The 26634-nt window shown below is 40.8% G+C and overlaps 1 protein-coding gene across 2 annotated transcripts in view; it reads left to right on the forward strand.

Annotated features, from left to right (window-relative positions):
- Positions 1–568: 568 nt before the first annotated feature.
- RASEF (RAS and EF-hand domain containing) overlaps positions 569–26634 on the forward strand; it is a 42003-nt gene continuing 15937 nt past the window's right edge. For both annotated transcript variants that reach the window (XM_031602397.2, XM_090131806.1), the window contains exons 1-9: positions 569–1001; positions 13742–13888; positions 14574–14664; positions 18607–18702; positions 20612–20689; positions 21175–21290; positions 22585–22653; positions 23780–23864; positions 24821–24912. In XM_031602397.2, coding sequence (XP_031458257.2) covers positions 631–1001; positions 13742–13888; positions 14574–14664; positions 18607–18702; positions 20612–20689; positions 21175–21290; positions 22585–22653; positions 23780–23864; positions 24821–24912 — 1145 coding nt within the window. In that variant the 5' untranslated portion in view covers positions 569–630. The remainder of the gene's footprint in view (positions 1002–13741; positions 13889–14573; positions 14665–18606; positions 18703–20611; positions 20690–21174; positions 21291–22584; positions 22654–23779; positions 23865–24820; positions 24913–26634) is intronic.

Raw genomic sequence — 26634 nt, forward strand, 5'->3', positions numbered from 1 at the left:
TTAAACTCTGAGATTCCAGCTCAGGATATTCTATGATTTTACATGTGCCTCCAAAGCGGTCAGAAAGAATCTACGTATGGAAACCTTGGGGCTCATTGCCGTGCTGTTTTTGCACTGCTGGAAGACAGGACTGAGGTTTAAGACTGTGGCATCTGCAACAGTGTTGGCATTCCCAATACCATTCTGGTATTTCAGGTGAACGGTCCGTCCGCCGTGTTACCGCAGTGCCTGTGATGCCGTTAGCACCACCGGGAGCACCAGCCCAGGGCAGCCGAGGCCCGGCACCCGCCGGCTCCCTCCTGGAGACCTTTCCGGCTCCGGCGGGGCTGCGAGGAGAGCCGAGCTGCGCGTCGGGGCGAAGGGGGCGGCACCGCCCGTGCCCCGCAGCAACCCCCGCCCCACCGCACTCCTCGCCCGGGGCCACCGCCGCGTTCGCGACCGCCGCGAGCCATCGCCCGCGGCCCGCCTCCCTTCGGCTCGACGGGCACCGGGGCGGAGCGGGGAGTGGGGCCGGCCCGCCCCGCCCCACCGAACGCCCGGCGGAGTGGGGCCGCCGGCTCGAGCCGCCGCCTCTCGCCCCGTCCCGGCCGCGGGCGCAGGAGCCGCGCGGCAGCGCTGCCAGCGGGAGCGATGGACGCCGAGGCGGCGGGGGACGAGCAGTCTCGCCTGCGCGCGCTCTTCCTGGCCTGCGACGCCAACGGCTCGGGCCGCATCGAGCGCGAGGACTTCGCGGCACTCTGCACCGAGCTGCGGGTGCGGCCGGCCGAGGCCGAGGCCATCTTCCAGCGCCTCGACAGCGACCGTGACGGGGCCATCACCTTCAGGGAGTTCGCCCGCGGCTTCCGCGGCGCCACCCGGCGGCGGTCCAGCGGCGGCCCTGGGGAACCGGAGCCGGAGGAGGAGGGCGAGGAGGCGGCGGCGACGTGGAGCACCGCGGGGCTGGAGCAGCCCTGGAGAGACTTCGAGGTGCGGCTGGGAGACGAGGCCAGGTACATCCCCAGGTAAGTCCGGGAGCTCAAAGACCCCGCGCTGCTGCCGGCGCTGCGAGGCCCCCGGGCCGTGTGTGCCCGGCATCTGCGGAGCCCCGAGCCCCGTGGGCAGCCCAGCGCCGCTGGCGCGCTGTCCTCCGGAGCGGCCCTGAGAACAGGGCTCTGGTTCTGGGATTTCCAGCTCTTGTGCTTTTTCTCTTTTTCTTTTTCCTTTTCCTTTTTTTTCTTTTCCTTTTGCTTTTCCCCTTTCTTTTTCTCTTTCTCTTTCTTTTTCTTTTTTTTTTTCGTCTTCATTTTCTTTTCCTTTTTTTTCCCTTTTCGTTTTCTTCTTTTTCGTTTGCCTTTTCGTTTTCTTTCTTTCTTTCTTTCTTTTTTTCTTTTTCTTCTTCTTTTTCGTTTTCTTCCTTTTCCTCTTCTTATTTTCCTCTGTGCACAGCTTCTCCCTCTCACTGCTCTCCGATCGACCCACACGGGACATTCGGGCATGCACATCGCGGCATCCCAGAACTCCTGCAATGCGCTGCGCCCCGGGAGCCTCTGCCTCTGGTGCGGGCGGGATGAAGGGCGCTGTCGGGGAGTGAGGGTAAATCACGTCTGCCGGTACAGAGCCGCCGGGCCGCCTTTCACTGCAGGGCATTGGCAGTAACATACCTGAAACTAGAGGTGCTTTAAGTTGTTGCAAAAATGTTGCCCATAAAAATACAGGGTAATTCTACTACACTAGTAGCCTAACTAACCCTGTGTGGCTGTATGCAAAGGAACTTAAGTGGAGCTGAAGTGTGAGACATACAGGAGACAAGTCTGTAAGTTTTCTGCCACTCATATCGAATTACAGTTTGCTGCTTTACACATTCCAAATCAGGGGCAAGTATAATACTCCTTAAATTACTTCCTAGTCCAGTAATACAGTTTTAGCTATTTCTAAAGGGCTGTTTATCTCTTCAGAGAACTTCTCAGAGAGTTACAGAATCCTCATGTCCACAAACTGAGGAGTTTTTTCTTTTTTTCTTTTTTTCTTTTTTTCTTTTTTTCTCTTTTTTTCTTTTTTCCCCTCTCTTTCCCTTCCTCCCTTCCTCCCTTCCTCCCTTCCTCCCTTCCTCCCTTCCTCCCTTCCTCCCTTCCTCCCTTCCTCCCTTCCTCCCTTCCTCCCTTCCTCCCTTCCTCCCTTCCTCCCTTCCTCCCTTCCTCCCTTCCTCCCTTCCTCCCTTCCTCCCTTCCTCCCTTCCTCCCTTCCTCCCTTCCTCCCTTCCTCCCTTCCTCCCTCCCTTCCTCCCTCCCTTCCTCCCTCCCTTCCTCCCTCCCTTCCTCCCTCCCTTCCTCCCTCCCTTTCTCCCTTCCTTCCTCCCTTCCTTCCTCCCTTCCTTCCTCCCTTCCTTCCTCCCTTCCTTTCTCCCTTCCTTCCTCCCTTCCTTCCTCCCTTCCTTCCTCCCTTCCTTTCTCCCTTCCTTCCTCCCTTCCTTTCTCCCTTCCTCCCTTCCTTTCTCCCTTCCTCCCTTCCTTTCTCCCTTCCTCCCTTCCTCCCTTCCTTTCTCCCTTCCTCCCTTCCTTTCTCCCTTCCTCCCTTCCTTTCTCCCTTCCTCCCTTCCTTTCTCCCTTCCTCCCTTCCTTTCTCCCTTCCTCCCTTCCTTTCTCCCTTCCTCCCTTCCTTTCTCCCTTCCTCCCTTCCTTTCTCCCTTCCTCCCTCCCTTCCTCCCTCCCTTCCTCCCTCCCTTCCTCCCTCCCTTCCTCCCTCCCTCCCTCCCTCCCTCCCTCCCTCCCTCCCTCCCTCCCTCCCTCCCTCCCTCCCTCCCTCCCTCCCTCCCTCCCTCCCTCCCTCCCTCCCTCCCTCCCTCCCTTCCTCCCTCCCTCCCTCCCTCCCTCCCTCCCTTCCTCCCTCCCTCCCTCCCTCCCTCCCTTCCTTCCTCCCTTCCTCCCTTCCTCCCTTCCTCCCTTCCTCCCTCCCTCCCTCCCTCCCTCCCTCCCTCCCTCCCTCCCTCCCTCCCTCCCTCCCTCCCTTCCTCCCTCCCTCCCTCCCTTCCTCCCTCCCTTCCTCCCTTCCTCTCTCCCTTCCTCCCTTCCTTTCTCCCTTCCTCCCTTCCTTTCTCCCTTCCTCCCTTCCTTTCTCCCTTCCTCCCTTCCTTTCTCCCTTCCTCCCTTCCTTTCTCCCTTCCTCCCTTCCTTTCTCCCTTCCTCCCTTCCTTTCTCCCTTCCTCCCTTCCTTTCTCCCTTCCTCCCTTCCTTTCTCTCTCTTTCTCTCTCTCTTTCTCTCTCTCTTTCTCTCTCTCTTTCTCTCTCTCTTTCTCTCTCTCTTTCTCTCTCTCTTTCTCTCTCTCTTTCTCTCTCTCTTTCTCTCTCTCTTTCTCTCTCTCTTTCTCTCTCTCTTTCTCTCTCTCTTTCTCTCTCTCTTTCTCTCTCTCTTTCTCTCTCTCTTTCTCTCTTTCTTTCTTTCTCTCTTTCTCTCTTTCTCTCTTTCTCTCTTTCTCTCTTTCTCTCTTTCTCTCTTTCTCTCTTTCTCTCTTTCTCTCTTTCTCTCTTTCTCTCTTTCTCTCTTTCTCTCTTTCTCTCTTTCTCTCTCTCTCTCTCTCTCTCTCTTTCTCTCTCTCTCTCTTTCTCTCTTTCTCTCTTTCTCTCTTTCTCTCTTTCTCTCTTTCTCTCTCTCTCTCTCTCTCTCTCTCTCTCTCTCTCTCTCTCTCTCTTTCTCTCTTTCTCTCTTTCTCTCTTTCTCTCTTTCTCTCTTTCTCTCTTTCTCTCTTTCTCTCTTTCTCTCTTTCTCTCTTTCTCTCTTTCTCTCTTTCTCTCTTTCTCTCTTTCTCTCTTTCTCTCTTTCTTTCTTTCTCTCTTTCTTTCTTTCTTTCTTTCTTTCTTTCTTTCTTTCTTTCTTTCTTTCTTTCTTTCTTTCTTTCTTTCTTTCTTTCTTTCTTTCTTTCTTTCTCACTGCTTATACTGGAGTGTTCCATGCATGTCAGTGACTTCTGAATGGTCTGATCTTTTATGCTAAGTTTCTGATGCCTTCCCTGCTGTAAATGGAGACAAAGAGAAGTAAAGACTCTTGTTAGAGAGTCTGCAGAGCAGTTCAGAACTTAGCCTGAAGCCAGACAGTAGCTCAATAGGTGATGTAAAATGTAACTCAGGACCAGTGATGGCATGTGAAAACCTTCCTTTAGGCACTAAGACTGTATCTGTGCTGCAGCAGCAGCAGTGCAAGTACAGCTGGATTCTTGTGGGAGAGAATAGCAAGAGATGGGAGCGTCCCTCTGACACCTCACTGTGCAAACATGTCATTTCATTATACTGCTTTGGGATTCTAATGCGTCAGATTGCAAACAGAGCTGAGCATCAGTAATGAGGTATGTGTGTCAGGTGGGCTGTTGCCTGATGTAAATGCTTCCCATTCATGCTCAGCTTTGTGAATACCTTGGAACACCCTTCACAGTTGGCTGTGCTTGTTAGGTTGTGCCAACGTCAGCCCAAGAACAGTGTGCCCTTTGTTTTCCTTTTTTTTTTTTTTTTTTTTTTCTCCTGTCCTGAAGCTGTGGAAGCAGACCTTTGTTGCAGCTCAGCTTTTTTCCATTTATGGCACACTTTTTGTTGTTGTTGAAACATCTGTATAAGTTTTTCTTTAAGTGAGTAGTCCTACTGAAAATATTTGGATCAAGTATGTGAATAATAGTGAATATACTAAAACTGTCAGAAGAGTCTGGGCATGGAAAGGTTTAAAATGGAAGAGTATAACAAAATCATGAAGAGTATTTGCTTATTGTTTTATATAAATTATTTATTTTTAGTTGTTTATCAGTTCAATTTTTTCTTTATCTGTTTTCAAAAAAACCCAGACTTATGTTAGTGCGTAAAGCAGTCAATGTTATTAACTCTTATATTTGCAATTACATCTGTTGGAAAATCATGAGAAAAGTAACTACAAGGAAGATGCACCTCCAGTGGGGATGAGTGAAGTCTATTTTTCTAATCTCAACCATGTAGGAATTGGGGGGTTTGGTCTCTCCAGGTGCTGTGTGTTCTGGCCGCACTCTAGCACAGTACTGGCATATGCTTTCATACTGCTATGGTTTCTATTAAAAAAAAAGCAAGGCATGGGAGATAGAATGGGAGAGATGGAAATCAAAAGGGAATCTGTCTCTAGTACACATAGTTCATCTCATCTTTTAATATATCTCATGACAAGGGACTGGCAAATGCAGTCTTGCTGAAAGTGTGACAGATGCCTTTCTATGAGCTAGATGACTATCCTGAGCCGTAAGGCCATCCTTCGGGATGTTCTCCTTTTCCACAGACTTCATCTTTTCCTTCTGCCCCATGGGCTTTTTCTACTCCAGCTCCACTACCTGCTCCAAGCTACACCTTTGCCTTCAGGCAGAAAACAGTGCTAATTCCATGGAAATATTAAAATTTCCTTCCCTGAGAATCAGCTGAGACTCTCTTGCCTAGACTATCAAATGGAGGTTGTAGATTTGTTCTTTTGATACAATCTAATCTGTGAAAGGACAGGTTAAGTTGATAGTGAAAAACACACTATGTTTCAGATTGAGAAACACCTGGAAGTTTGCTCTGTATGAAAATTTCATGGAATCATGTGTTTCCTCAAGGCACTTAATCAAGAAGAAAATATTAGGTCAGACTTGTTCAACCCACACCCTTGGGGTTGCATGCAGCCTGGCCCAGCTCACCTTGCATCTGTCTCCCACCCCATGCAATCATGGCGGCGATTCTGAATGGCTTGGCCCAGCCTTGGGTGGACTCCCATCTCTCAGAATAACCAAACATTGATGTGTAATCTGCTCCATCTGGGCTGAAACCAGGGCATGGGGAGGGTGCAGTGCAGTGCCGGCTTAAGTGATGGCAAAGAACTATATGCATTTTGATATGCTGGCTAAAAATCCTGTGAATAGCAAAAAATATGCAGCTGTGCTTTCCATTGCTGTAAGGGAATTTGAGAATAGGTTTCAAGAGCTCCAAAAAGGCAGTCAATTTTTTAATATATTTGTGACTTCTTTTTAATTCAACATAAATACATTTTTAAAATTGAATCAGATATTCAACTGAAAAATCTGATCTTGTCTCTCCACTAGACTTCTATGAGAGAGAAAGATATCCCTCACTTCACAATCACACCATACTCATCTCATAACTTTTGGCACCATGCACCTTTTTTGAAAAATTGTTTTCAGGGATGAAACACTGAGACACAAGAGGAACAATATTAAAAACATCTGAGAAATACCTTGAGAGGTCACTAAGCACTGCAAACACTGCCACTGAACCAGACTGATGCAGTCGTTTCACAAAAACAAGGTCAAATATCCCACTTCTTTTATGTTTTCCTTTCTTTTTTTTTCCTTTCCGTTTTTAAATAAAATTATTAAAAATTAAAATAGGTTTTGTTACTTGTATGCATCAACTATATTATATAATTTACAAAAGCTGCTCTGAAAAGAATGCTATTTATCTGTTATTCTTTTGACCCATGACAAAAGAGGTGTGTGGTGGTGGTACGGCAGTAGAGGTTAAATTTTCCCATCAATATTCCATTACATTTTGTTGCTATGTGACAGATGGCAGCAGAGGGGCAGTCTGACAGAATGGCATCTGACATGGAAGTGCATATGAAGCAAAGGGGTGTCGGTGAATTCCTCCATGTGGAAAAAAAGACACCCACTAAAATTCATCTATTCTTGACAAGCATCTCTGACAACAAAACAGTGAATGTGAACATAGTGAGGTGGTGGGTAGTGCATTTCAGCAGTGACAGAGGGTCACCTCTGCTGTATAGGTTTTTACGAATACAGCATTTAGGCTCTTGTTCATTGCTGATGAAAATGCATTGCTAATAGTGCTGGCTATATTGAAAAATATTGTTCTATATTCTATCAAATAGTGTCATTGTGCTCACTGTATGAGTTGTAGTTTCCTTGGAAATAAATAAGAGGCACTACTTTCAAAGCAACCTACCTTTATGTGACCCAGCTACATATCCAGCATGTTTGCATTTCTGAACAAGCTATTTCTCTATCCATGGTAGCTAACAGAGGTTATTATCTCCAGTGTAAGGACAATTGTCAGATTGTAATACCCCTTTCTCTTCCTCTTACTCAGGCTTTCCTGGCTCAGGTCACATTACATTTCATCCCTTCTTATCCATGTTAGATGTGAGGTTCTACAGACAATGAGTGGTTTTATAAGCTACACTGGGAAGGGTGTTGCAATAAGAACCATTCTAAAGCTTAGAAACAGGAGCATATTCTGCACCTATAAAAATAAAAACCATGTTTTTCCAGTGCCTGAAAGACAGTAACAGTATGGATAAGGAAGAGGACAGAAGTGAAGGCAAATGTCAGAAAACTGTCAAGGGATTCTTTGGAGTCTGTAAGGATTTTTGTTGTAGAACAAAAGAATGGGACTGAAGGAATGTCATGAAGCTGTGATGGGAGGGTCTGACTGAATATCAAGAAAAGTTTCTTCACCATATGTTGGTAGACATGGAATAGGCTACTCAGGGCAATGGTCATGGCCCCGTGCCTCTGAAGTTCAAGAAGCATTTGGACACCACTCTCAGTCATATGGTCTGATTTTTGCGTGGTCCTGTTTGGAGCCAGGAGTTGGACTCAATGATCCTTGTGGGTGCTTTGCAACTTGGGATATTTTACTCTATAATTTGGTCAAGTTTTCTTACCTCTCGATAAAATCCCAGCCCAAAGAGACACCTCTAGTCCCAGTGAGCTTATAGCTTATCCTGCTATGTTGCCGTTTGTAAGTCTCTACCTTTCTAAAGCAGATGCAGGTAATTAAACATCAAATAGTGACGGAAGGAAGAAAAACTAAATTTTTATCATACAAGGAAAAGTGGTACTGCAACATCACTGGCAAATCTTTGATTTTCTTCTGTTTTCCACTGGCTTACTGCGATTTGTCCTATAATTGGTGAAAAATGGTGCTTCAAATACACTCATTTAGGTGAAACTAAGTGGACCATGTAACCTGGCCTACTTTCCGTGGGAATTACAAAGGGAATGGATGTAAGAACCTCAGCAACTACTTAGTCTTTTTTTTTTTTAATAAATTCCTCCAACATTCTTTGAACTGCATTCAGAGTGTGGACAAGTAGGCCAACTACCACTGTACATTCAGCCATCCAGAACAGTACTAGGAGTTGATATGAATTGGTTTAAATGGAATCATGCCATGTAATGCATTCTAAGTATCTCATGTCTCTAACCCCACCTCTCCCCCTCCTTTTTTTTTCCCCTTTGCTCCTCCTTATTCCAGTTTAGTATTTTTGATGGCATTATTCTCAGGGCAGATTTATTTCTGTAATGCAGTAACTTTATGTAGTACAAAAGCTCTCATGTGAAGATGTGAAAATACTGTCTAATTTCATATACTAATATTACAGAGAAGGGAACCTAAAATGGTAAATTCTTTTATATGATATAAGGTAAAGCCAGAGCAGAACTTGTCTAGTGTACTGTATTTTTTCAAGCCATTCATGCCTTGTGCCTGTATGTGGTAGAAGCAGCAAAAAAGTATGTGGGGTAGGCTGTGAAAGCATGCAAGTAGAGGGTCCAATGAGACAGTTTCTTTCATGTTGTATATTAAAAAACTCTATGCATTTGCAATTTTGAATGCCTATGGTTAAATTAGTGAGGAACTTAAGGGCACCCTTGTGCCTTTCACATGAATTTTGTTGAAACTGAATCAAGAATTTCTGAATTTCCCTGTTGTACTGTGAAGAGTATTGAATGTTTAACAATCATCATAGTAAAATCTGTTTGTGAAATCTTCCTCAATAAATAATTTTGAATAACTAACAAATATGCAAAAAGAAATAGTATGTATTCAGTGGGAGCTGGAAACATACAAATACATCTGGCAATGTCCATTGCAATCTGCTCTGCTGCAGTGGCATTACTAATAATTAGTAAAGCATGTGAAAATAGAAGTGATTTAAAATGTAGGAAGAAATGATTAACAACAATTTCTCTTAGAATCACAGAATTATATAATGGTTTGTGTTGGAAGGGACCTTTAAGATCATCTACTTGAACCCCCTACTATAGCACCTCCCAGCAGATCAGATTGTTCATAGCCCCATCCAGCCTGGCCTTGAATGCCTCCAGGGACTGGGTATCCAAAGTCTCACTGAACAACTTGTCCCAGTGTCTCACTGCCCTCACAATAAAGAATTTCTTCCTAACATCTAGTCTAAATCTATCCTCTTCCAGTTTAAAACCATTTCCCCTTGATCTGCTACTACATGCACTAATAAAAAGTCTCTTGCCAGCTTTCCTGTAGGGCCCCTTTAGGTACTGGAAGGCATAAGCATTTAAGTAGCATTCCATCAATTTTGTTGCATGACTGATTTCTCCTGTTTTTCTGTTGCTTACATCAGTTGTTGAGTCATGTTTTTAACTAAGATTTCCTGTAAAGCTGCAATAGAAGTACTCGGGAGATTGTCACTGGTAGTTTTATTGGCCAATTTGAGATTAAAAGAACCTTGCAGGTGCTTTCCAGGATTCTGCATGGTTGTATTTCAATGGGCTTTGTTTTGTTTTCTAACCCTCATAAAACAAGGTCACAGATATTTTGAGTCCATCTGTGTGATAGTCAGTCACTGGATTGAGGAGAAATAATAAATACAAGATTTTTCTTTCATCACACAGGCAGAATTAACTCTCATAGTAACTATTTTTTGCTTCTTACTACTGCATCTTAAAGCAAGCAGACATGGTCTGGCAGGGGCACAGCGGAGTGGAGAGACTAATTTTCATCTTCAGGTCTGGTATCTATATTAGCATAAGCTTTTAAAAAAAGCTGCAAGGGAGAGTGACAAACATTCTTATAAAGAGAATAAAGATTGCACAAATTCTTTACAATATTCCTTGCAATCAAAGATGTTTTTGATTCTAGAACACTGTAGGGAAAGGCCAAACTAATGGCTGTTTCTCCAGTTTCTCAGTGTAAGACAGTGCATCTTCTCATGTGCTACAGCCAGTCCACAAGGCAAGAGATTTCTGGTGATAGGCATGTGCTGTTTTTTATCCCTGGACTCATAGTACAGACTGACATACTGTGTAGTTTTATGGATAAGGTTTCATTGTTATCTGAAGGCAGCAAATGACTAACCCTGCGTAAGATGAGGTGAGAAAGATTAAGTGCTTGTGAAAAAGGTGATATATGTCCTTAATTATCCAACCACAATTTAGTAACTTGTGATTTGGAAAAGGCTCAGGTAAACATTTGCTCAGGTAACAAATTGTCTTAGTATCAGGTAAAATGAGTTTTGCCACTGTTTGCTTTCTAGGAAATAAGTTGTTAGTAGACATCTCCTTGCCAACATTGAAATTGAAGGTAAAAATATAACTTTATAACACAGATCTTGTGTTTTATTCCTTAAATTCATATATAGAACCATAGAATTGTTTGAGTTGGAAGAGACTCTTAAAGGTCATCTAGTCCAACTCCTCTGCACTGAACACTACCGCTAGGTGAGGCTGTTTGGAGTCCTGTCCAGCCTGACCTTGCCTGTCTCCAGGGATGGAGCATCCACCATCTCTCTGGGCAACCTGTTCCAGTGGCTCAGATTGTGCTGAGTGTATCTGCCATATAAGATAGATAACTTCTAATTGAGTCTAGATATTAGGAATAAATTTTTTGAGACAGTGGAGCAAGTTGCCCAGAAAGGCTGTGAATTCCCTGGCGGTGTTCAAGACTAGGCTGGATGGGCCTTTGAAGAGCTTGGTCTAGAGGGAATTGTCAATGCCTTTAGAAGTCGAGGGGTGAAACTGGATAATCTTAAAAGGTCCGTTCCAGCCCAAATCATTCTATGATGCTAGGATTCTGCCCATCTTGCTGTTTAACACACCACACTGTTAAAGAAGTTTGTGAACACCTACGCTGTAAGAAGTGGCATTTTTCAGTGGCTAGTTCCAAAGGTGCACAGCAGCTGCTTCTATGTGAAATCTGAAATTATACTGGAATAGTTTGTTAGCTGTTTTAGTGATGTGTTTGCAGCTTTGAAGGACAACTGCTGAAGTGCTAAGAATTCATGAAATGCAGCATATGTTACTATACCCAGCTATCTAAATAAATGGAATTTCAAATAGAGGGATTATGAGATATTGTGTTCTGTAATGTTTAAAGTACAGTCATGCTCCAGCTTCAAGGCTAATCAACAGTAATGGAAGTACGGTAGGAATGCTATAAATGGTATCACCTCGAGACACTAAACTTACTGTTTGTCCAGCTGCTTGTACTTGGAAGTCATTGTTTAAATACTACAAATCTGCTTTATACTTGCATTTTAACTGGGATATGCTGAACATGAATCACCAATGTATTTTGTTGTGTTTACTGTCATCAGAACCATGCTGAAATTCTCTGTGCAGTAATTCTTCAATGCAGAAATCTCACGTACCTCTGAATGTAGTACAGAGAAAAAAGAATGCATATTTGAGGAGATAAGACTTTCTTTTTTTTTTTTTTTTTTTTTTTTTTATCCTGGTGTGAGTATTTATCTTGGAGTTGTTTTAATGACTGTGGTTGAAAAAGGAAAATGTCTGTGACTGTTTTTTTAAGGTGAAATATCAAGTAAACATACACTGTACCTACCTGTAAATCTTAATATTACTCTGTTTAAGTATGTTATGAAAATGAAATTGTATACATAGAGTACTGTGTTGAGTTTAAATTAACTTCTGGAGATGATAAGTAGACCTAAAACAGAAGCCTTTCTTTGCAAGAGAGAAACTGGCATGTACACACAAATTCCCCTGGCCTTAGAAAATCTGTATTTTTATGTATAGAGCTATTGTTATGTTTCTGTACATTAAACATCTGCATTTCAGCTAAGAACAGATTTTATAGTTTCTTGAAGTATTTCAGTTGTTTAAAATAGGACTCTGAGCTAAAACAATTGTACTGCTGTTGAGTAAAAGAAGTTATACTTTCAGTGGGAAAATCATGTAGAATATACAAAGTTCTGGAATGCTGATAATCTCAACTGTAAAAGTGTTTCAATCACTGTGAAGTCACGGTTGTAGTTAATGGGTTAATCATCACTACCTTTATGGAAGATAGGAAAATTTTAGCTGTCTAACAAGGAATATCTTTAAATCAAAGGTTAAGCTTTCCTGTAACAATAAAAAGAGGACAGGCATTCATGATGTGTTATAAATGCTGTGGGACCAGTAATTGCAAAACATTATTTTTGTTTGCCTTTCTGCAGCTGGTATGCTGTGTTTCCTCATTACAGATCTGCTTCCTGCACACTTGTAGACCTGTTCTCTTTTTGCTTTTTTTTTCCACTTTGTTTCGTCTGTAAGCTCTTGAATACTTGCTCATGTTTTCGTATTTTGCCTGCATAGCAGCCAGCTTTGCTTGTCCTTGGAATTACTGAACTTTGTTGTAGAAGTTTCTCTTAGAAATTGCCTTATGGAAGTGCCATGTAACACAAGCTGTGACATGGTATACTGTTTTGTGACCAGAAATCTGAGCTGTTTATCTGATAATACGTGTTACAATATTTTGGTGCTTATGCTATTACTTATCTCTGCATCTTATCAACAATCAAATTGTAACTGACAATTAAAACTGTCTACAGTCACTTGAAACGAGTCCTGATCAAATAGGAATCAGAATATTTTATTCTTGCATTGGAGCAGCCTTCAAGAAGCAGTATAAATTTCAAGAGAGCTTTTAATTACTCAAGGATCTGCAGAGACCTTTTTCTTTTTTCCTACTGCTATGAGTCTTCCACACGAGTCATACATGGAATTAACTTTTTACCAAAAAGAATTTTTTTTTGTGATGTAAAACAAGGTTGTCATTGTTAGAGTTGTAGACATCAGGACCAAAATAATTTGTTTTAAATGAGAGAGCTATGTTCACTGTTCTGCTACAATTCCCATCAGGTTATTCATATATGAAATGTGAAGAACTAGCTAAGGGAGTAGCTAAGGGAGCTTTATGTGGGTAGCTATATTTTCTTCCAAGCTTCCATGGGTAGCTTTAACATCTATCAGGTGAGTTCATAGAATCAAAGAATTGCTGATGTTGGAAAAGGCCTACAAGATCATCCAGTACAACCATTCACCTATCACCAACAGTTCTCACTAAACCATGTTCCTCAGTACAACATCTAAACATTCTTTAAACACCTCCAGGGTCAGTGACTGCACCACCTCCCTGGGCAGCCTGTTCAAACACTTGGCCACTCTTTTGGAAAAGTAGTATTTCTTAACGTCCAATTTTGCAGGCTGTGTTTATTTCCATATTATTGCTAGGTTGTTTTTCTCTGTTCATTTTACTCCCTGTAGTGATGTCACTGTCTTTTTTTTTTTTTTTAACTTAGGTAGTAGTTTTCTTATCCCCTTTCATTTTTTTTTTTTTTTTTTTTTTTTTAATTCACTTTCTTATATCAGTAAACCTCTCCACAGCGTGCAGTTTATCATTATAACCACCAACAATTTTGATTTATATTATGGATTGCTCCAGTGCCATACTCTTCAGTATATCACAAATACAAGTAAAAAAAGTTACTTAAGCTAAAAAAAAGTTTTTCTGCAGTAGCTATGTTAAAAAAATAGAAGGGATAAAAATCATGAAGATTCAGATGTATCTTTGCTGTATATTCAAAGTCTGTACTTATTAAATTTAAAAAATAGGCAATAAAAAAGCACACTTCAATTTATAGCATTTTTCAAACCTCTACAGGGCATTGTTCCAACTAAGTATGTTAAAAAACTATCTATCTTTTTCAGACAGGAGCAAGTCAGTGTTCTGTATCAGAACATACACATAGTGGAACCAAGATTAATACAGCCGTACGAGCATGTCATTAAGAACTTCATCAGAGAGATCAAACTTCAAAGCACAGAGATGGAAACCTTGGCCATTGCTGTAAAAAGGTATTTTGAGTCTTGCTTCTAGTTCATTTATGCAGTTACTTTTCTGTTTATTCTATCTGGGTAGATTAAACTGCTGTTTGTTAGTACTAAAATATGCCAAATAGAATTTTTATAAACAGAGTTCAGAAGTTGTTTACATGCACACACATTTATGTAAGTATACCCTGTTCATGTTTTGGGCAGGATTGTTCTTACATCTAATGTCTTAAGCATTTTGATTACTCTTCACATCTGTGACTTTGTGGTTTGGTATCCACTCCCATTACAATTTCATTTAAAAAAACATAATTTTGCTTCCCCAGCTTCAAGGAGATTAGCTCAGGACAGGATAGATGATGCAGGTTGCTGTCATTATTGTCTTACAGCCTTCTCAGAGGATAACCAGAGGGGCCTTTTATTTTTGTAACTTAGTTTTCAATAGGTGATATCTTTCACACTAATCATCTGCTATCAGCTATAATTTAAAATCTAATTTGCATGTATTTTCAAAGTGATTTGTGATTTTGGTTCCCAACCACATCAGTTTCAAGGTCTGATCATTGTTAAACATTGTTTAAAATTGTTTTCATTGTTAAACGTCTTTCGCATGTTTGTCTATCTTATCCATTTCAGCAAACATATTTCACACAATTTTCTGTCAAGGCACAGGGCAATTTCTAAAACAATATTTACCTTTACATTTTAGAGCTCAGGATAAAGCAGCAGTTCAGCTCAGTGAGCTGGAAGAAGAGATGGAACAACGGATACAGGCTGCTGAGCAAAAAGTTAAAAAGGAAGTGAGTATTTTTTGTTTGCACAATTTCATAGTGACCAAGCTCTCAGTGGGTTTATACAGGATTAATGGCTGGGTGAGTTTTTGATACTGCTAGGCTAACTCAAAGGCACTGTAAACAGGGCCTGGACAAAAAGAAACTACCCATGAGGTGGGAAATGTATTCTCATAATACTTACCCAGAGGGGATTGGCTGCTCAGAAATAAAATGAGAAAAGAAACCAAGCTCTTTTGTAAGAAAATTTTCATGCAAAGGAGTTTATTTCTGAGAACAGTGTTGGTAACTGATTAGAAAAGAAAAGTAGCATTTCACCAGAAAATGATGGAATCTGCTTCTAAAAATGGAAGAATTTAAGTAGTTAATGCTCAGATGAGGTTTAACAAAAGCAAGTGTAGAGTCTTGCATCTGGGGAGGAATAATCCCATGCACCAGTACAGGTTGGGGGATGACCTGCTGGAGAGGAGCTCTGCAGAGAGGGACCTGGGTGTCCTGGTGGATGACAGGTTGGCTGTGAGCCAGCAGTGTGCCCTTGTGGCCAAGAGGGCCAATGGCATTCTGGGGTGCATTAAAGAAAGCATGGCCAGCAGGTCGAGGGAAGTGATTCTCCCCCTCTACTCTGTCCTGGTAAGGCCTCATCTGGAGTACTGTGTCCAGTTCTGGGCTCCTCAGTACAAAAAAGACAGGGATCTCTTGGAAAGAGTCCAGTGGAGGGCCACAAAGATGGTGAAGGGCCTGGAGCGTCTCTCCTATGTGGAAAGGCTGAGTGAGCTGGGTCTGTTTAGCCTTGAGAAAAGAAGACTGAGAGGAGACCTGATCCAGGTCTATAAATATCTAAGGTTTGGGGGGCAGAGTGGCGAGGTTGGACAGTTTTCAGCAGTGTGTGGAGACAGGACAAGGGGAAATGGCCAGAAACTGGAGCATAGGAAGTTCCGCACAAATGTGTGCAAGAACTTCCAGTGATGGAGAACTGGAGTAGGCTGCCCAGGGGGGTTGTGGAGTCTCCTTCTCTGGAGATATTCAAGACCCGCCTGGACACCTACTTGTGCGACCTGGTGTAGGGAACCTGCTTTGGCAGGGGGGTTGGACTAGATCATCTCTCTTCCAACCCCTATGATTCTGTGATTCTGTGATTCTGTGATTCAGATCATTTATTCCTCATTTTTTCATCTGACTGAAACAGTAATCCTTCTTTCCCCTGCTGATGCATTCTGATCCTGCAGTTGTTGTTTGGAGAATTCTAGAGGAGAGAGGGTGTTTGTGATAACAGCGTGTGAGGGCCTGGACCTCTCAGTTGATTGGGAGTTCACTTGTTTCAGTGTACTCAGTTTTTAGTGTTGTTTCAGCTCACTTGCAGTCTTCATGCAAAGTACAAGAATTCTTTCCCCTCTCATATTGAAAACTTGAGTAGAACCACAAGTGTCTGTCTAATTCTAAGCAGAAAGCAGTATAAGAAAATTGCTCTGTCTTGCCTGCTTCCTGTTGAAGTGTTCCTAGATTTATGTGAAGTACCATATAGATAGTAAGTAGTAAGAGCAACAGTTCATGCAAAGTGTTCTAATGTGGATGAAAGAAGTTCACTAGTTAAAATGTTTATTCTAGCCGTGATCATTAATTTGGTAGCAAAAACTATCTACTGAACCTTTACATATTTGGTATGTGTTCTTTCACAGAAGCATTTGCAAAATAGGAAGCAATGAAGTGCAGTCAGCCAGTGGGGCAAATTTAAATATCTCTTAGCAATTGAGCTGTGAAGGAAAATGGTGTTCTGACAGATTTGCTTCAAATGTTTTTTCTGTACGAGAGGAAACATTCCTCCTGTCAAAGTCTGTTGTTTTCCTACTAACAAAATACAAAGCATGAAAAAGACCCCATTCCAGCAGAATAACATAAAAATATTTAACTAATTACAATGAAACTTTCAGAACAGAAAAACTTACTATTCCCATGGAGAATATGCATTTTTATTTAGAAAACATAGGCATTTTCTTTGGAAAATTTCTGTTCTGCATGAAGTGGTTAATCATGTCGGAGCTCGGTGGGAGACAAACACACGACCACAGAATTGATCAGTAGGTCTCAACTTTAATCAGAAAGTTGCGTGCATTTATGTTGGCGCTAATGAAGCTCATACATATTGCAAAGCTCAAGCTCCTGATAGGCTCTTCAGCTACTTGTTGCCCCAGTCCTTCTTTGTACTTCTTGTGATTAGACCATGCCATTCATCTTTCTTATTTCTACATTCTCCTACCTTCCTACACATCCTGTTACTTTGCTCAGGGACTCTCTCCTCGTTAGGCTTGTTTACATCCTGTTACATTGCTCAAGGACTCTCATCTCATTAGCCGAATACTGTCTGTGTGGCCTTTCTCAGCCAGCCAGGTCTCAATCACGCTCTCCACATAATCACTGGAAAAAGCCCTGTAAATCTTATTCTCTACTGTAAAAAGATGATCTGGATGCGTGCATTTGTTGAGTCTGAGAACATTGCAATTAGGTGTGATCCTTACATAAAAGGCTGCTATCTGTTATCTGTACATGTTTTAGTTTCTAAAAAGGACCCTCATGATGCAACAAAATGCCTTGTAGTTTGCAGTGCTTAAGGTAGGTCTAGACTTCGGATTGAAGTGTCAAGAAATGGCAGGGCAGCAAGTTGCAGATTTTATCAGTGTTAGTTTTCAGATTGTCAGTGAACTGGGATGGAGTTTTCACACCCAGATATCAAAGATGGGCTGTGACTTGTTTCCCACAGTGCTTTTCTCATTTTCACTCATACACATTTTCTGTAGCTCATAGCTCCTCATACTCCACCTCCTAAAACGCCCTGAGAGTAAATGTAAGATATTTACTTTGTGGGATTGTGCTCAGCCGTTAATCTTACAGCCTGTACTCATGACTATTGTTTGCTCAATTGTGAGAGTGATCTCACGCCACGGTGACACCTGCCTCTGTGTGATGGTATCTGCAGCATGAGCCTATCCTCTGTTTTATTTCTTCAGGGAAGCAAATAGTTACCAACAATACGTAAGAGTCTGGTACAGGGGCCAGCAGTCAGAGAATCCAGCTTAAGCTGATTACTTTGGCTGATTATCATTTTAACACACGGATGTCAGCATCTGACTGCATTCTGAACAAAGTCCACATCTGCCATCTCTTGTTTGGAAGCACAGCCTGCCAGTCTGGTAGCATGTCCTACTGCTGCCATCTGTCCCCCTGTCCTGTGAACTATACACCTCCACACCCAGGAGTGCTGGATAGAGCTGGGTACATGCTTTTCTTATCAGTCCTAAAGTCGTCTTTTTCCTAGTCCCACGTCTCTTTGAATTAAAATGATTTCCCCAATACTGCAGCTGGTTTACGATCAATTGCTGTGTGAAACTCCCATGACTAAGGATGCTTCCATCAGCATTTTTTTCGCCAAATGTGGGCCTGTAATAGTGAAATGCTTGCAAGCAAAAAAACTTGAAGTAAATGAGTAACTAATAGTGGCACAGTAGTGCTGTTACTAGCATATTGTATCCCACATCTCAAAAGGCTGCTTTGAAAGTAAGGGTCCAATGCTCTGACCTGCATGTCTGTCTGTACAGACATCTGTACATATAATACACACCTACATACATGTAAAAACAAAAACTAAACATTTTTCTTTTGGCTTTGTTTAAGACATTTAAAATGCTAAGAGCAGGAGACTGATGGGAAAGCAAACACTGAATTCAGGGCTGAACCCATATCTTCGCTTTTACCTCAATGTTTTGTTTCTCTGTGTATTTTATAGTAGTAGAACCAGTGCCTATAGATCTAAGGAAGGGGTAGTTGACTTAGTGTGAAGACAAAATTACGCACATTAATCTACTGGGAAAAACAAGTTTAGCTTCAAGTTGGTAGATGCATCTTTTAAGAAACATTTGAAACCTTTCTGAACATTTAATAAAAAAACAAATATTATAGGAAAAACGAAAAGCTGAAGAAGCACTAAGTGAGCTGAAGCGCCAGTATGATACTGAAGTTGGGGATCTTCAGGTGACTATAAAAAAACTTAAAAAGGTAAGTGGCTTGGACTCATGACTTGAATTTTTAGTGTAAGAGATTCTAACCATATGAAGGGCCTTCTCCAGGATGGATATGCAAAATGTAGTCCTCTAAGTTTATATGCCTAGGTAAATGGCAACTAAAAATAATTTTTTTTGATTTATGTTGTAGTTCTGTGCTGTTGTATACATTTTGTATAAACTACTGAAATAAATAGTGAAGAGACCATATAACCAAATTTCTAGCTAAATAATCCATCAAGATATTTCCACTGCAGTTAACTAGTCTTGTATGTGATACATTAGAAACATCTAATATATTGCCCCTGATTGTAACTAATAGAATTAGAAACAGACTTGAAAGGTGGGCCTGAGTGAATCTAATGAGGTTCAACACAGCAAAATGCAAGGTTTTGCACTTAGGCTGGAGCAATCCTAGGCATATGTAGACTGGGAGAAGCAGTCCTTGAGAATAGCCCTGGAGAGAAGGACCTCGGGGTCCTGATGGATGAAAAGCTTAACATGAGTCATCAGTGTGCTCTTACAGCTGGGAAAGCAAATGGTATCCTGGGCTCCATCAGAAGAGGGATGGCCAGCAGGGACCAGCAGGTGATTGTCCCTCTCTACTCTGCCTTTGTGAGGCCTCATCTGGAGTACTGTGTGAAGGTCTCGAGCCCCCAGTAGAAGAAAGACAGGGAGCTGTTGGGGAGGGTCCAGAGGAGAGCCACAAACATGATCAGGGGATGGAGCACCTCCCCTACGAAGACAGGCTGAGGGAGCTGGGCTTGTTCAGCCTGGAGAAAAGAAGGCTGCGGGGTGACCTCATTGCAGCCTTTCAGTACCTAAAGGGAGCCTACAAACAGGAGGGGAATCAACTCTTTGAAAGGGTAGATAACATCAGGACAAGGGAAAATGGTTTTAAGTTGAAGGAGGGAAGATTTAGGTTGGATGTTAGGAGGACATTTACTATGAGGATCATGGTAAGGTGTTGGAACAGGCTGCCCAGAGAGGTTGTGGATGCCCCATCCCTGGAGGTGTTCAAAACTACATTGGATGGGGCCCTGGGCTGCTTGGTCTAGTATTAAACATGGAAGTTGGTAGCTCTGCCTGTGGCAGGGGTGTTGGAGCTTGATGATCCTTGAGGTCCCTTCCAACCCAGGCCATTCTGTGATTCTGTGGTAGATGAAATTGGTAGATGAAAATGTGATGTGGTAGGTGAAATACAAATGCAGTATATTGAACTAATACAGTGTTTTTGGCAGTGAGCACATTTCTTTCATTTTTTATGGTTGAGATAAGTTTGAGCTCTAATTTTAAACAGAAATTACTATTGGAATTAGTTATACTAATCTAAATCTAATTCCAGCCTTATTAATTCAAAGCCCAATTGAAAGGTAAATTGGCATCTTAGATATGAATATAAATTTGACCAGAATTTTTGCAACCGCTGAGGATTTATTCTTATTTTTTCACATTGAATTGAACTTAGATTAGCACTGATAGAATTGGAAATTCCTCGCGGGAAACATGAAAGCATTTAATAAATACACTCTACAGAATTGACAGTAGATGAAGTAATACATACATATGTATTTATGTTAGTGGGGATACAGCTGTTACAGTCTTCTCAGTTGCTGGGTTTTGTGTTCCAAGTTATACACATTCAATACCTGTAGCAAATTCCAGAGTACAAAGTAGAAATTAAATATTTGTAAGGCATTAATGTAAAAAATCGTACAGAAGATCAGAAGTTTTTGGCATAATGCTCCCTACTCACAAAGCTGGGAATACTGCTGATTTTTAAATCTTTACTAGCTGTAACACATTCTTGGGGTTACTTGATATGATTTCAATTACATTTTATGTATTTTGAATGACAATAGTCAAGTATGTACGTTAATTGGGTGATTTTATAATCCTTGTAGGTTGAGGAGCAATCCAAAAACATAAATAGCAGGGAAGATGTGATTGAACTGAAAAAGAGAATAAATGATATGTTGCTGGTAAGAAGTATTTATCATTAATACATTAAGTTAGCTTCAGTTTTATTTTTCTTGCGATACAGATTATTTTTTTTAATATTTGATATTATTTAATAAATAATTAAATTTAAATTAAATGTATAATTTAACAAGTAAGAAAAGAGAGAAACTTATAAAGTTATTGATAGCTATATGAGGATCTCTAACTTCGAAAAAGCAATTCTATGTAATGTTTATGCACATTCTAGGTATCACATTTAGAATTGGCTTAAAATGGTACAATCCCACTTTTGTGGGACTGTGAAATCCAAAAGTCAAATTTCAGTGAATCTTGCCTACTGGTTCACTGAATTCTCTGATGTTTATTTCTCTTTTCCCATCTCCGCTGAGTTTTCTAGTGTTTCATTTTTATGTATTATGTTGGTTTTTATTTAAGCATCACAATATGTCAGCATTTTATGGAGATGATTGTGACAGCTAATATGTAATATCTTTCTTTCATACAGGAAAATCAGAAACTTAAGAAAGACCTCTTAGAAGCACAGACAAATATCGCTTTTCTCCAGAGTGAGCTAGATAGCTTGAAAAGTGAATATGCAGATCAGACTTTAAACACAGAAAGGTAAATGCTTTTACTTGATTACCTTCACCCGGAAAAGAATCTTTTGTTTCATGTAGTTATAATGTATTAAGCCAGTAACTTATTCTCTGAATTTGCCATAGGCAGCTGAATATTTGACACCATATAAAGTCTACCATGACTACCGTTCATTGTCTTGTCAAATATCTGAAAGAACTAGGTCTGGACATAATGCAAACACTCATAACTGTTCAAGGAAATCTAAAGGGGACTTCAGTTAGGAGTACAAGTTTTTTCCTCCATGATTTTCAACCTGAAGAGTATCTCTACTATTAGCAAAAATAGTTTGGGAAGCCTTCCACATCCATCTCAGCTTGTTCAACTAGAGCAAATAAGTGCTGCTTCTAGACATTCAGGTTGATTTAGAAGAGTCTTTATGACAGTGTTACTAAACTATTGTCTTCATATAACATAAAAGGTATTTCAAGAGGCAGTGCATCCTTTAATGTGATTGTTTCACTGATCATGGAATCATAGAATTGTTTGAGTTGAAAAGGACCTTTGAAGGCCATCTAGTCTAACTCTCCTGCACTAAACAGGGACACTTACAGCTAGATCAGGTTGCTTAGAGTCTCATCCAGCCTGACCTTCAAAGTCTTCAGGGATGGGGCATTCACTGCATCTCTGGGCAACCTGTTCCAGTGCTTCACCACCATCATCATAACAAACTTTTCTTACACCCATTCTAAATCTCCCCTCTTTTAGTGTGAAATCATTTCCCCTTGTCCTATCACAACAGATCCTGTTAAAGAGTCTGTTTCTTTCCTTCTTAAAGCCCCCCTTTATACTGAAAGTCCACTATTCAGGTCTCTATCTCAGCTGAAACCATGACATCCTCTCAAACCAAGGCATGCTGTGAAAAGGCTGAAGCAGCTGATTCTTAGCTTGCTGAACTTTGGACGCTGCCCCTCATCTTGTGGTGCCCACGGGATGCCCAAGGCCTATCTGTCCAGCCCAGTTCAAACCAATAACTCCACCCTGCACCCCTCACCTTTACTTTTCATCAATTGTTTTTGTTGAGATGATATGGCAAAGATCAACGAAGTTAGAAAATGATTTTATTTTGTGTAAAAATGCTTTTACTGTATTCTAGAAAGCAGAGATGTATACACTGAAAAATTTAATTCAGAAATAGTTTGAAAAAGTCTACTGTGTCTAACACAAAATATATTTTTTTTTAAAAAAGAATCTTCTATGAAATGTAACTTTATGTTTATGTTTATATTTATGTTTATTTATTTATCTATTTATTTATTTATTTATTTATTTATTTTAGAGACCTAGAAATTATTCGGGAGTATACTGAAGACAGAGATAATCTGGAAAGACAAATTGAAATACTTCAGTAAGTTCTTGGCTGTTCCGATGTATTTTTAACAAACATAATCTCTATGTAGGCACAGGTAAACATTTCTATAGCTGTGCAAAAGACTGGGATGAGATTTGGGAAAAATAATCAAGTACTAAAATGGCTTCAGTTCTCATGGAAAGTAGTCTGCTGATCTATGTAATTTCATCTTACATTTGTGTTCTGTATACTTGAGACAGATAGGATCGTAGAATCTTAGAAACACTGAGGTTGGAAAAGACCTCCAAGATCATCCAGTCCATCTGCCCCCTTATCACCAGTAGATTAGTAGAAAATGGTGCTTGTCTCAGCTGTGCTGACACACCAGCATGACTGCAGTGGAAGCAGTGGCTTCCTTTTGTTGCGGATGAAGCAGGAAATAACAGCCCTTGGAATGACTTGGAAAAATATTAGCAAATTATTAGAAGTCATTTAGAATGCATAGTCCCAATAAGAGATGAAAAATACATTGGTGCAATGGGGATGGATCATCAGCAGTGACAAATCCACTGCTTGGGACGGGGCACCTGCTGATGTCAGGTCTGTCCACACAAGGCCAGCTGCTGCTGGTAGCTGAGCCTCTTGCCTCCCAGTTCTCCAACACCACGGAGCTAGGCTGTCTCCATCTGAGTTTTGTGTTTCTTTCAGATGTTTTTATTTAAGCTTCTCATTTCATCAAACAAAAAGATGTACGAGATTCCACTTCTACAAATATATTTAAAAGGGTGAATTCATTTGGAATGATATTAGTTGCCTTTCTGATTTTTCCTTTTAGCATAACATAGTTGTGCACCAGGCAACTACTGTATACTCAAGGTTTTGGTAGCCTATCCATGTTGTGTTCTTGCCTTCTAAAACCGTATCTATTTTTTCTGCACTGCTAGTTACAGAAAGACTTAGGAAAACTTAACAGCACTTTTTTTTTTTTTTTTTTTTTTTACATTCAGTCATTTGTTTTTTAAAAAAATTATTATTCCACATTAATCCTTACTATTCATCTACAGCGGAATAAAACTTTTTCTTTTAAAATACATATTTTTTTCAAATTTTATTTGCTTACATTGTATAGTTTTTAAGGTTAATTTATCATACCTTTATAAGTTAAACTTTATTTCCTTGTTAGATCGGCTAATAGAAAACTACATGACAGCAATGATGGCTTAAGAACTGCACTTGAAAACAGTTTCAGCAAGTTCAACAGATCATTGGTATGTAATTATAGTTTTGCTATGTGTTATGAGTAGCTGTACTCAGCAAACTGAGCTACATTCAGTGATCTTTCTATGGAATTACATTTGTGTGGCTGGATTTCAGAAGATTTTAAGGTGCAACAGCAGAGCTTTGGCTCCAGCAAAGCTTTAGATGCTCTAGAAAATACTGAATTTGTAGCCAATTGTATCTGATGAGATGAACAAGTTAGCAGTTTCTTTCACAGCAAAGAAAATGTTTCTGAATTGTGTATATGGGAGCTCTTTATCACTGAAAATATACATTTCTAGAAAACAGCCTTCTTTGTACCAAAATCTGAACCTAACTTCAACTTCTATCCGGGCAAGTCAGTAGGCTAACAATTAACAGACACTGTTGATAGTGGGGACCTCACTCAGACTTTTTGGGCTTTTTTTGGATTTTTTTGGGCCTTTTTGGAACTTTTATAGTATCAGAAAGCCTTCTAAACTTAAAAACTTTATTAATTGGGCAAACTTCTGCATCACTGGAAGTGCAAAAAACTGTTGAAAAATAATTTAGACAGAATAATGGTCCTACAGCAACAATACTGGACAGTAAGATTGAAGATCTGACATACCCAAAACATACACAAGGAAAGCAAATTCTATCTCAGCTAGTAACATTTCTTTTTCACTCTACTAGACAACACATAATCAATGTAATAATCCTTTTGGAAATTCCTTTTTTTTTTTTAATGGTTGAATGTGGCCAGCAAGTCCAGCATTAAGGCAACAATGGAACCTAAATGGTGCATGTGGTGGCTTTTGGACATCTAACCCTATTTAAAGAATGAAGCTTATTTAAAAATAAGTGGTTGGATATACATGAAAATGCACAGTAGTCATTTTGTTGATGAACACTTTAATCATGATGAATTTGATGCTTATATTATGTTTATCAAACTTATTATGAATTCATTATATATCTATTGCAGCGGTTAGCAAATACCTCACCAGGAAGTACTATTTCTAGAAGCAGTCCCAAATGTAGTGGTGGACAGTCTCCTTTGAACCCGCGTTATGACAGGTAAGCCAGATTTGCTTCTACTAAGTTTAAAAAGACCAGATCATCACAAATGTCTTAGAAGATCAAATATTGTCAAATAAAAGAGAAAATAATTTAGAAGAAATATGTAGCAATAGCATAAGATCCATAGTATGGTGAATTCAACAGCAATGTTTTCAGTGACATCAGGAAGTTCAGGAAAAATTTTATTTAGTGGTAATGGTGAATGGTGAATGGAGAATTCAGACAACCTCTTGATGTTTTTAGTTTAAGTCTAAATGTCCCTTCGTCCTCTGTTACCTATGTAACAAATACTGTTACTGGTCAGAGAACCTTTGGGTTCACATCTACTGAATGAGAGTCCTTGAATCATAGAATCGTAGACCTTCAAGGTCATCAAGTCTAACTGCAGCCTAACCAAACTACCCTACCTCTAATAAATCATCTAACTAAATCGTGTCCCTGAGCACCACATTCAAACAATTTTAAAACACATCCAGGGGTGGTGACTCAACCACCTTCCTAGAGAGCCTATTCCAGTGCTTAACAACCCTTTCTGTAAAGAAGTTTTTCCTGATATCCAACCTAAACCTCCCCTGGTGCAACATGAAGCCTTTTCCCTTTGTTCTGTCACCTGTCACAGTGAGAGGAGACCAACCCCGCTCTCACTGCAGTCACCTTTCTCTCACCAGTGAGCAATAGGGTCTCCCCTCAGCCTCCTTTTCCCCAGACTAAATAGCCCCCGTTCCTTCAGTCGCTCCTTATAGGGCATATTCTCCAAGCCATTCACCAGCTTTGTTGCTCTTCTTTGATGAGATCATGTTCAGGTCATTGCAGAGGCTCTCATTGATATCACAGAGATCTGGATTCAGCTTTGAGTGCTTTAGATCATGCTATTTTGTGAAATTTTTATTTCATTTTTTGTTATTTGAAATAACTGGAAATGCCATTAAGTATTTGTGTCCTTATTCACTTCATAAATTCTTTTACCTTATTCTTTTTGTGTTACTTCAAACCCTACATTGATTGTAGCCTATGTTTTATGTTTTTCCAGTGAGACAGAAATCTTTAGTAGGGATTAAGTTGGCTTCTGCTTTGCACTAGTAATATCCACATTTGTTCAGAAATGCTATTGTACTGTCTCTGTGTGTTTGCAGGCTATAAAATTTTGCTTGTAACAAACTGATTACTTCTGCTAAATGCAGATAATACCTGTTTCCCTCTGTTGAGAAATTTTGAGAGATGCAATTATATCAAAGTTGTATATTAGATTGAATAATTTTCTGAAGTCGGGGAAAAATTAACTAAAATCTCTCTGGATGTTTAGAATATACAATCATAGAATAACCCAAGTTGGAAGGGACCCACAGGGATCATCAATTCCAACCCCAGGCTCCACAGAGGACCGTTCAAACACCAATGATCTTTCACCTGTGACAGCTCAGGGTGTGCCCATTGCCCTGGGCAGGCTGTTCCATGTCCCTTTCCTTGTGGTGCAGAACCTGTCCCTAACCTCCGGCTGCCCCCACCCCATGGACACAGCTCCATGCCGCCCCTCCGCTCCCTGTGAGGAGCTGCAGCCACCATCAGGCCTGCCCTCAGCCTACCCTGCTCTGGGCTGAATGCACCCACAGACCTCAGCTGCTTGGAATCATGGAATCACAGAATTGTAGGGGTTAGAAGGGGGTTCTGGCAATCATCCAGTCCAAATGATATGATGCTAACTTAAATAAACCAATATTG

The sequence above is a fragment of the Phasianus colchicus genome, chromosome Z, assembly GCF_987193195.1.
Source record: "Phasianus colchicus chromosome Z, bPhaCol1.hap1.1, whole genome shotgun sequence".
Classification (NCBI taxonomy): domain Eukaryota; kingdom Metazoa; phylum Chordata; class Aves; order Galliformes; family Phasianidae; genus Phasianus; species Phasianus colchicus.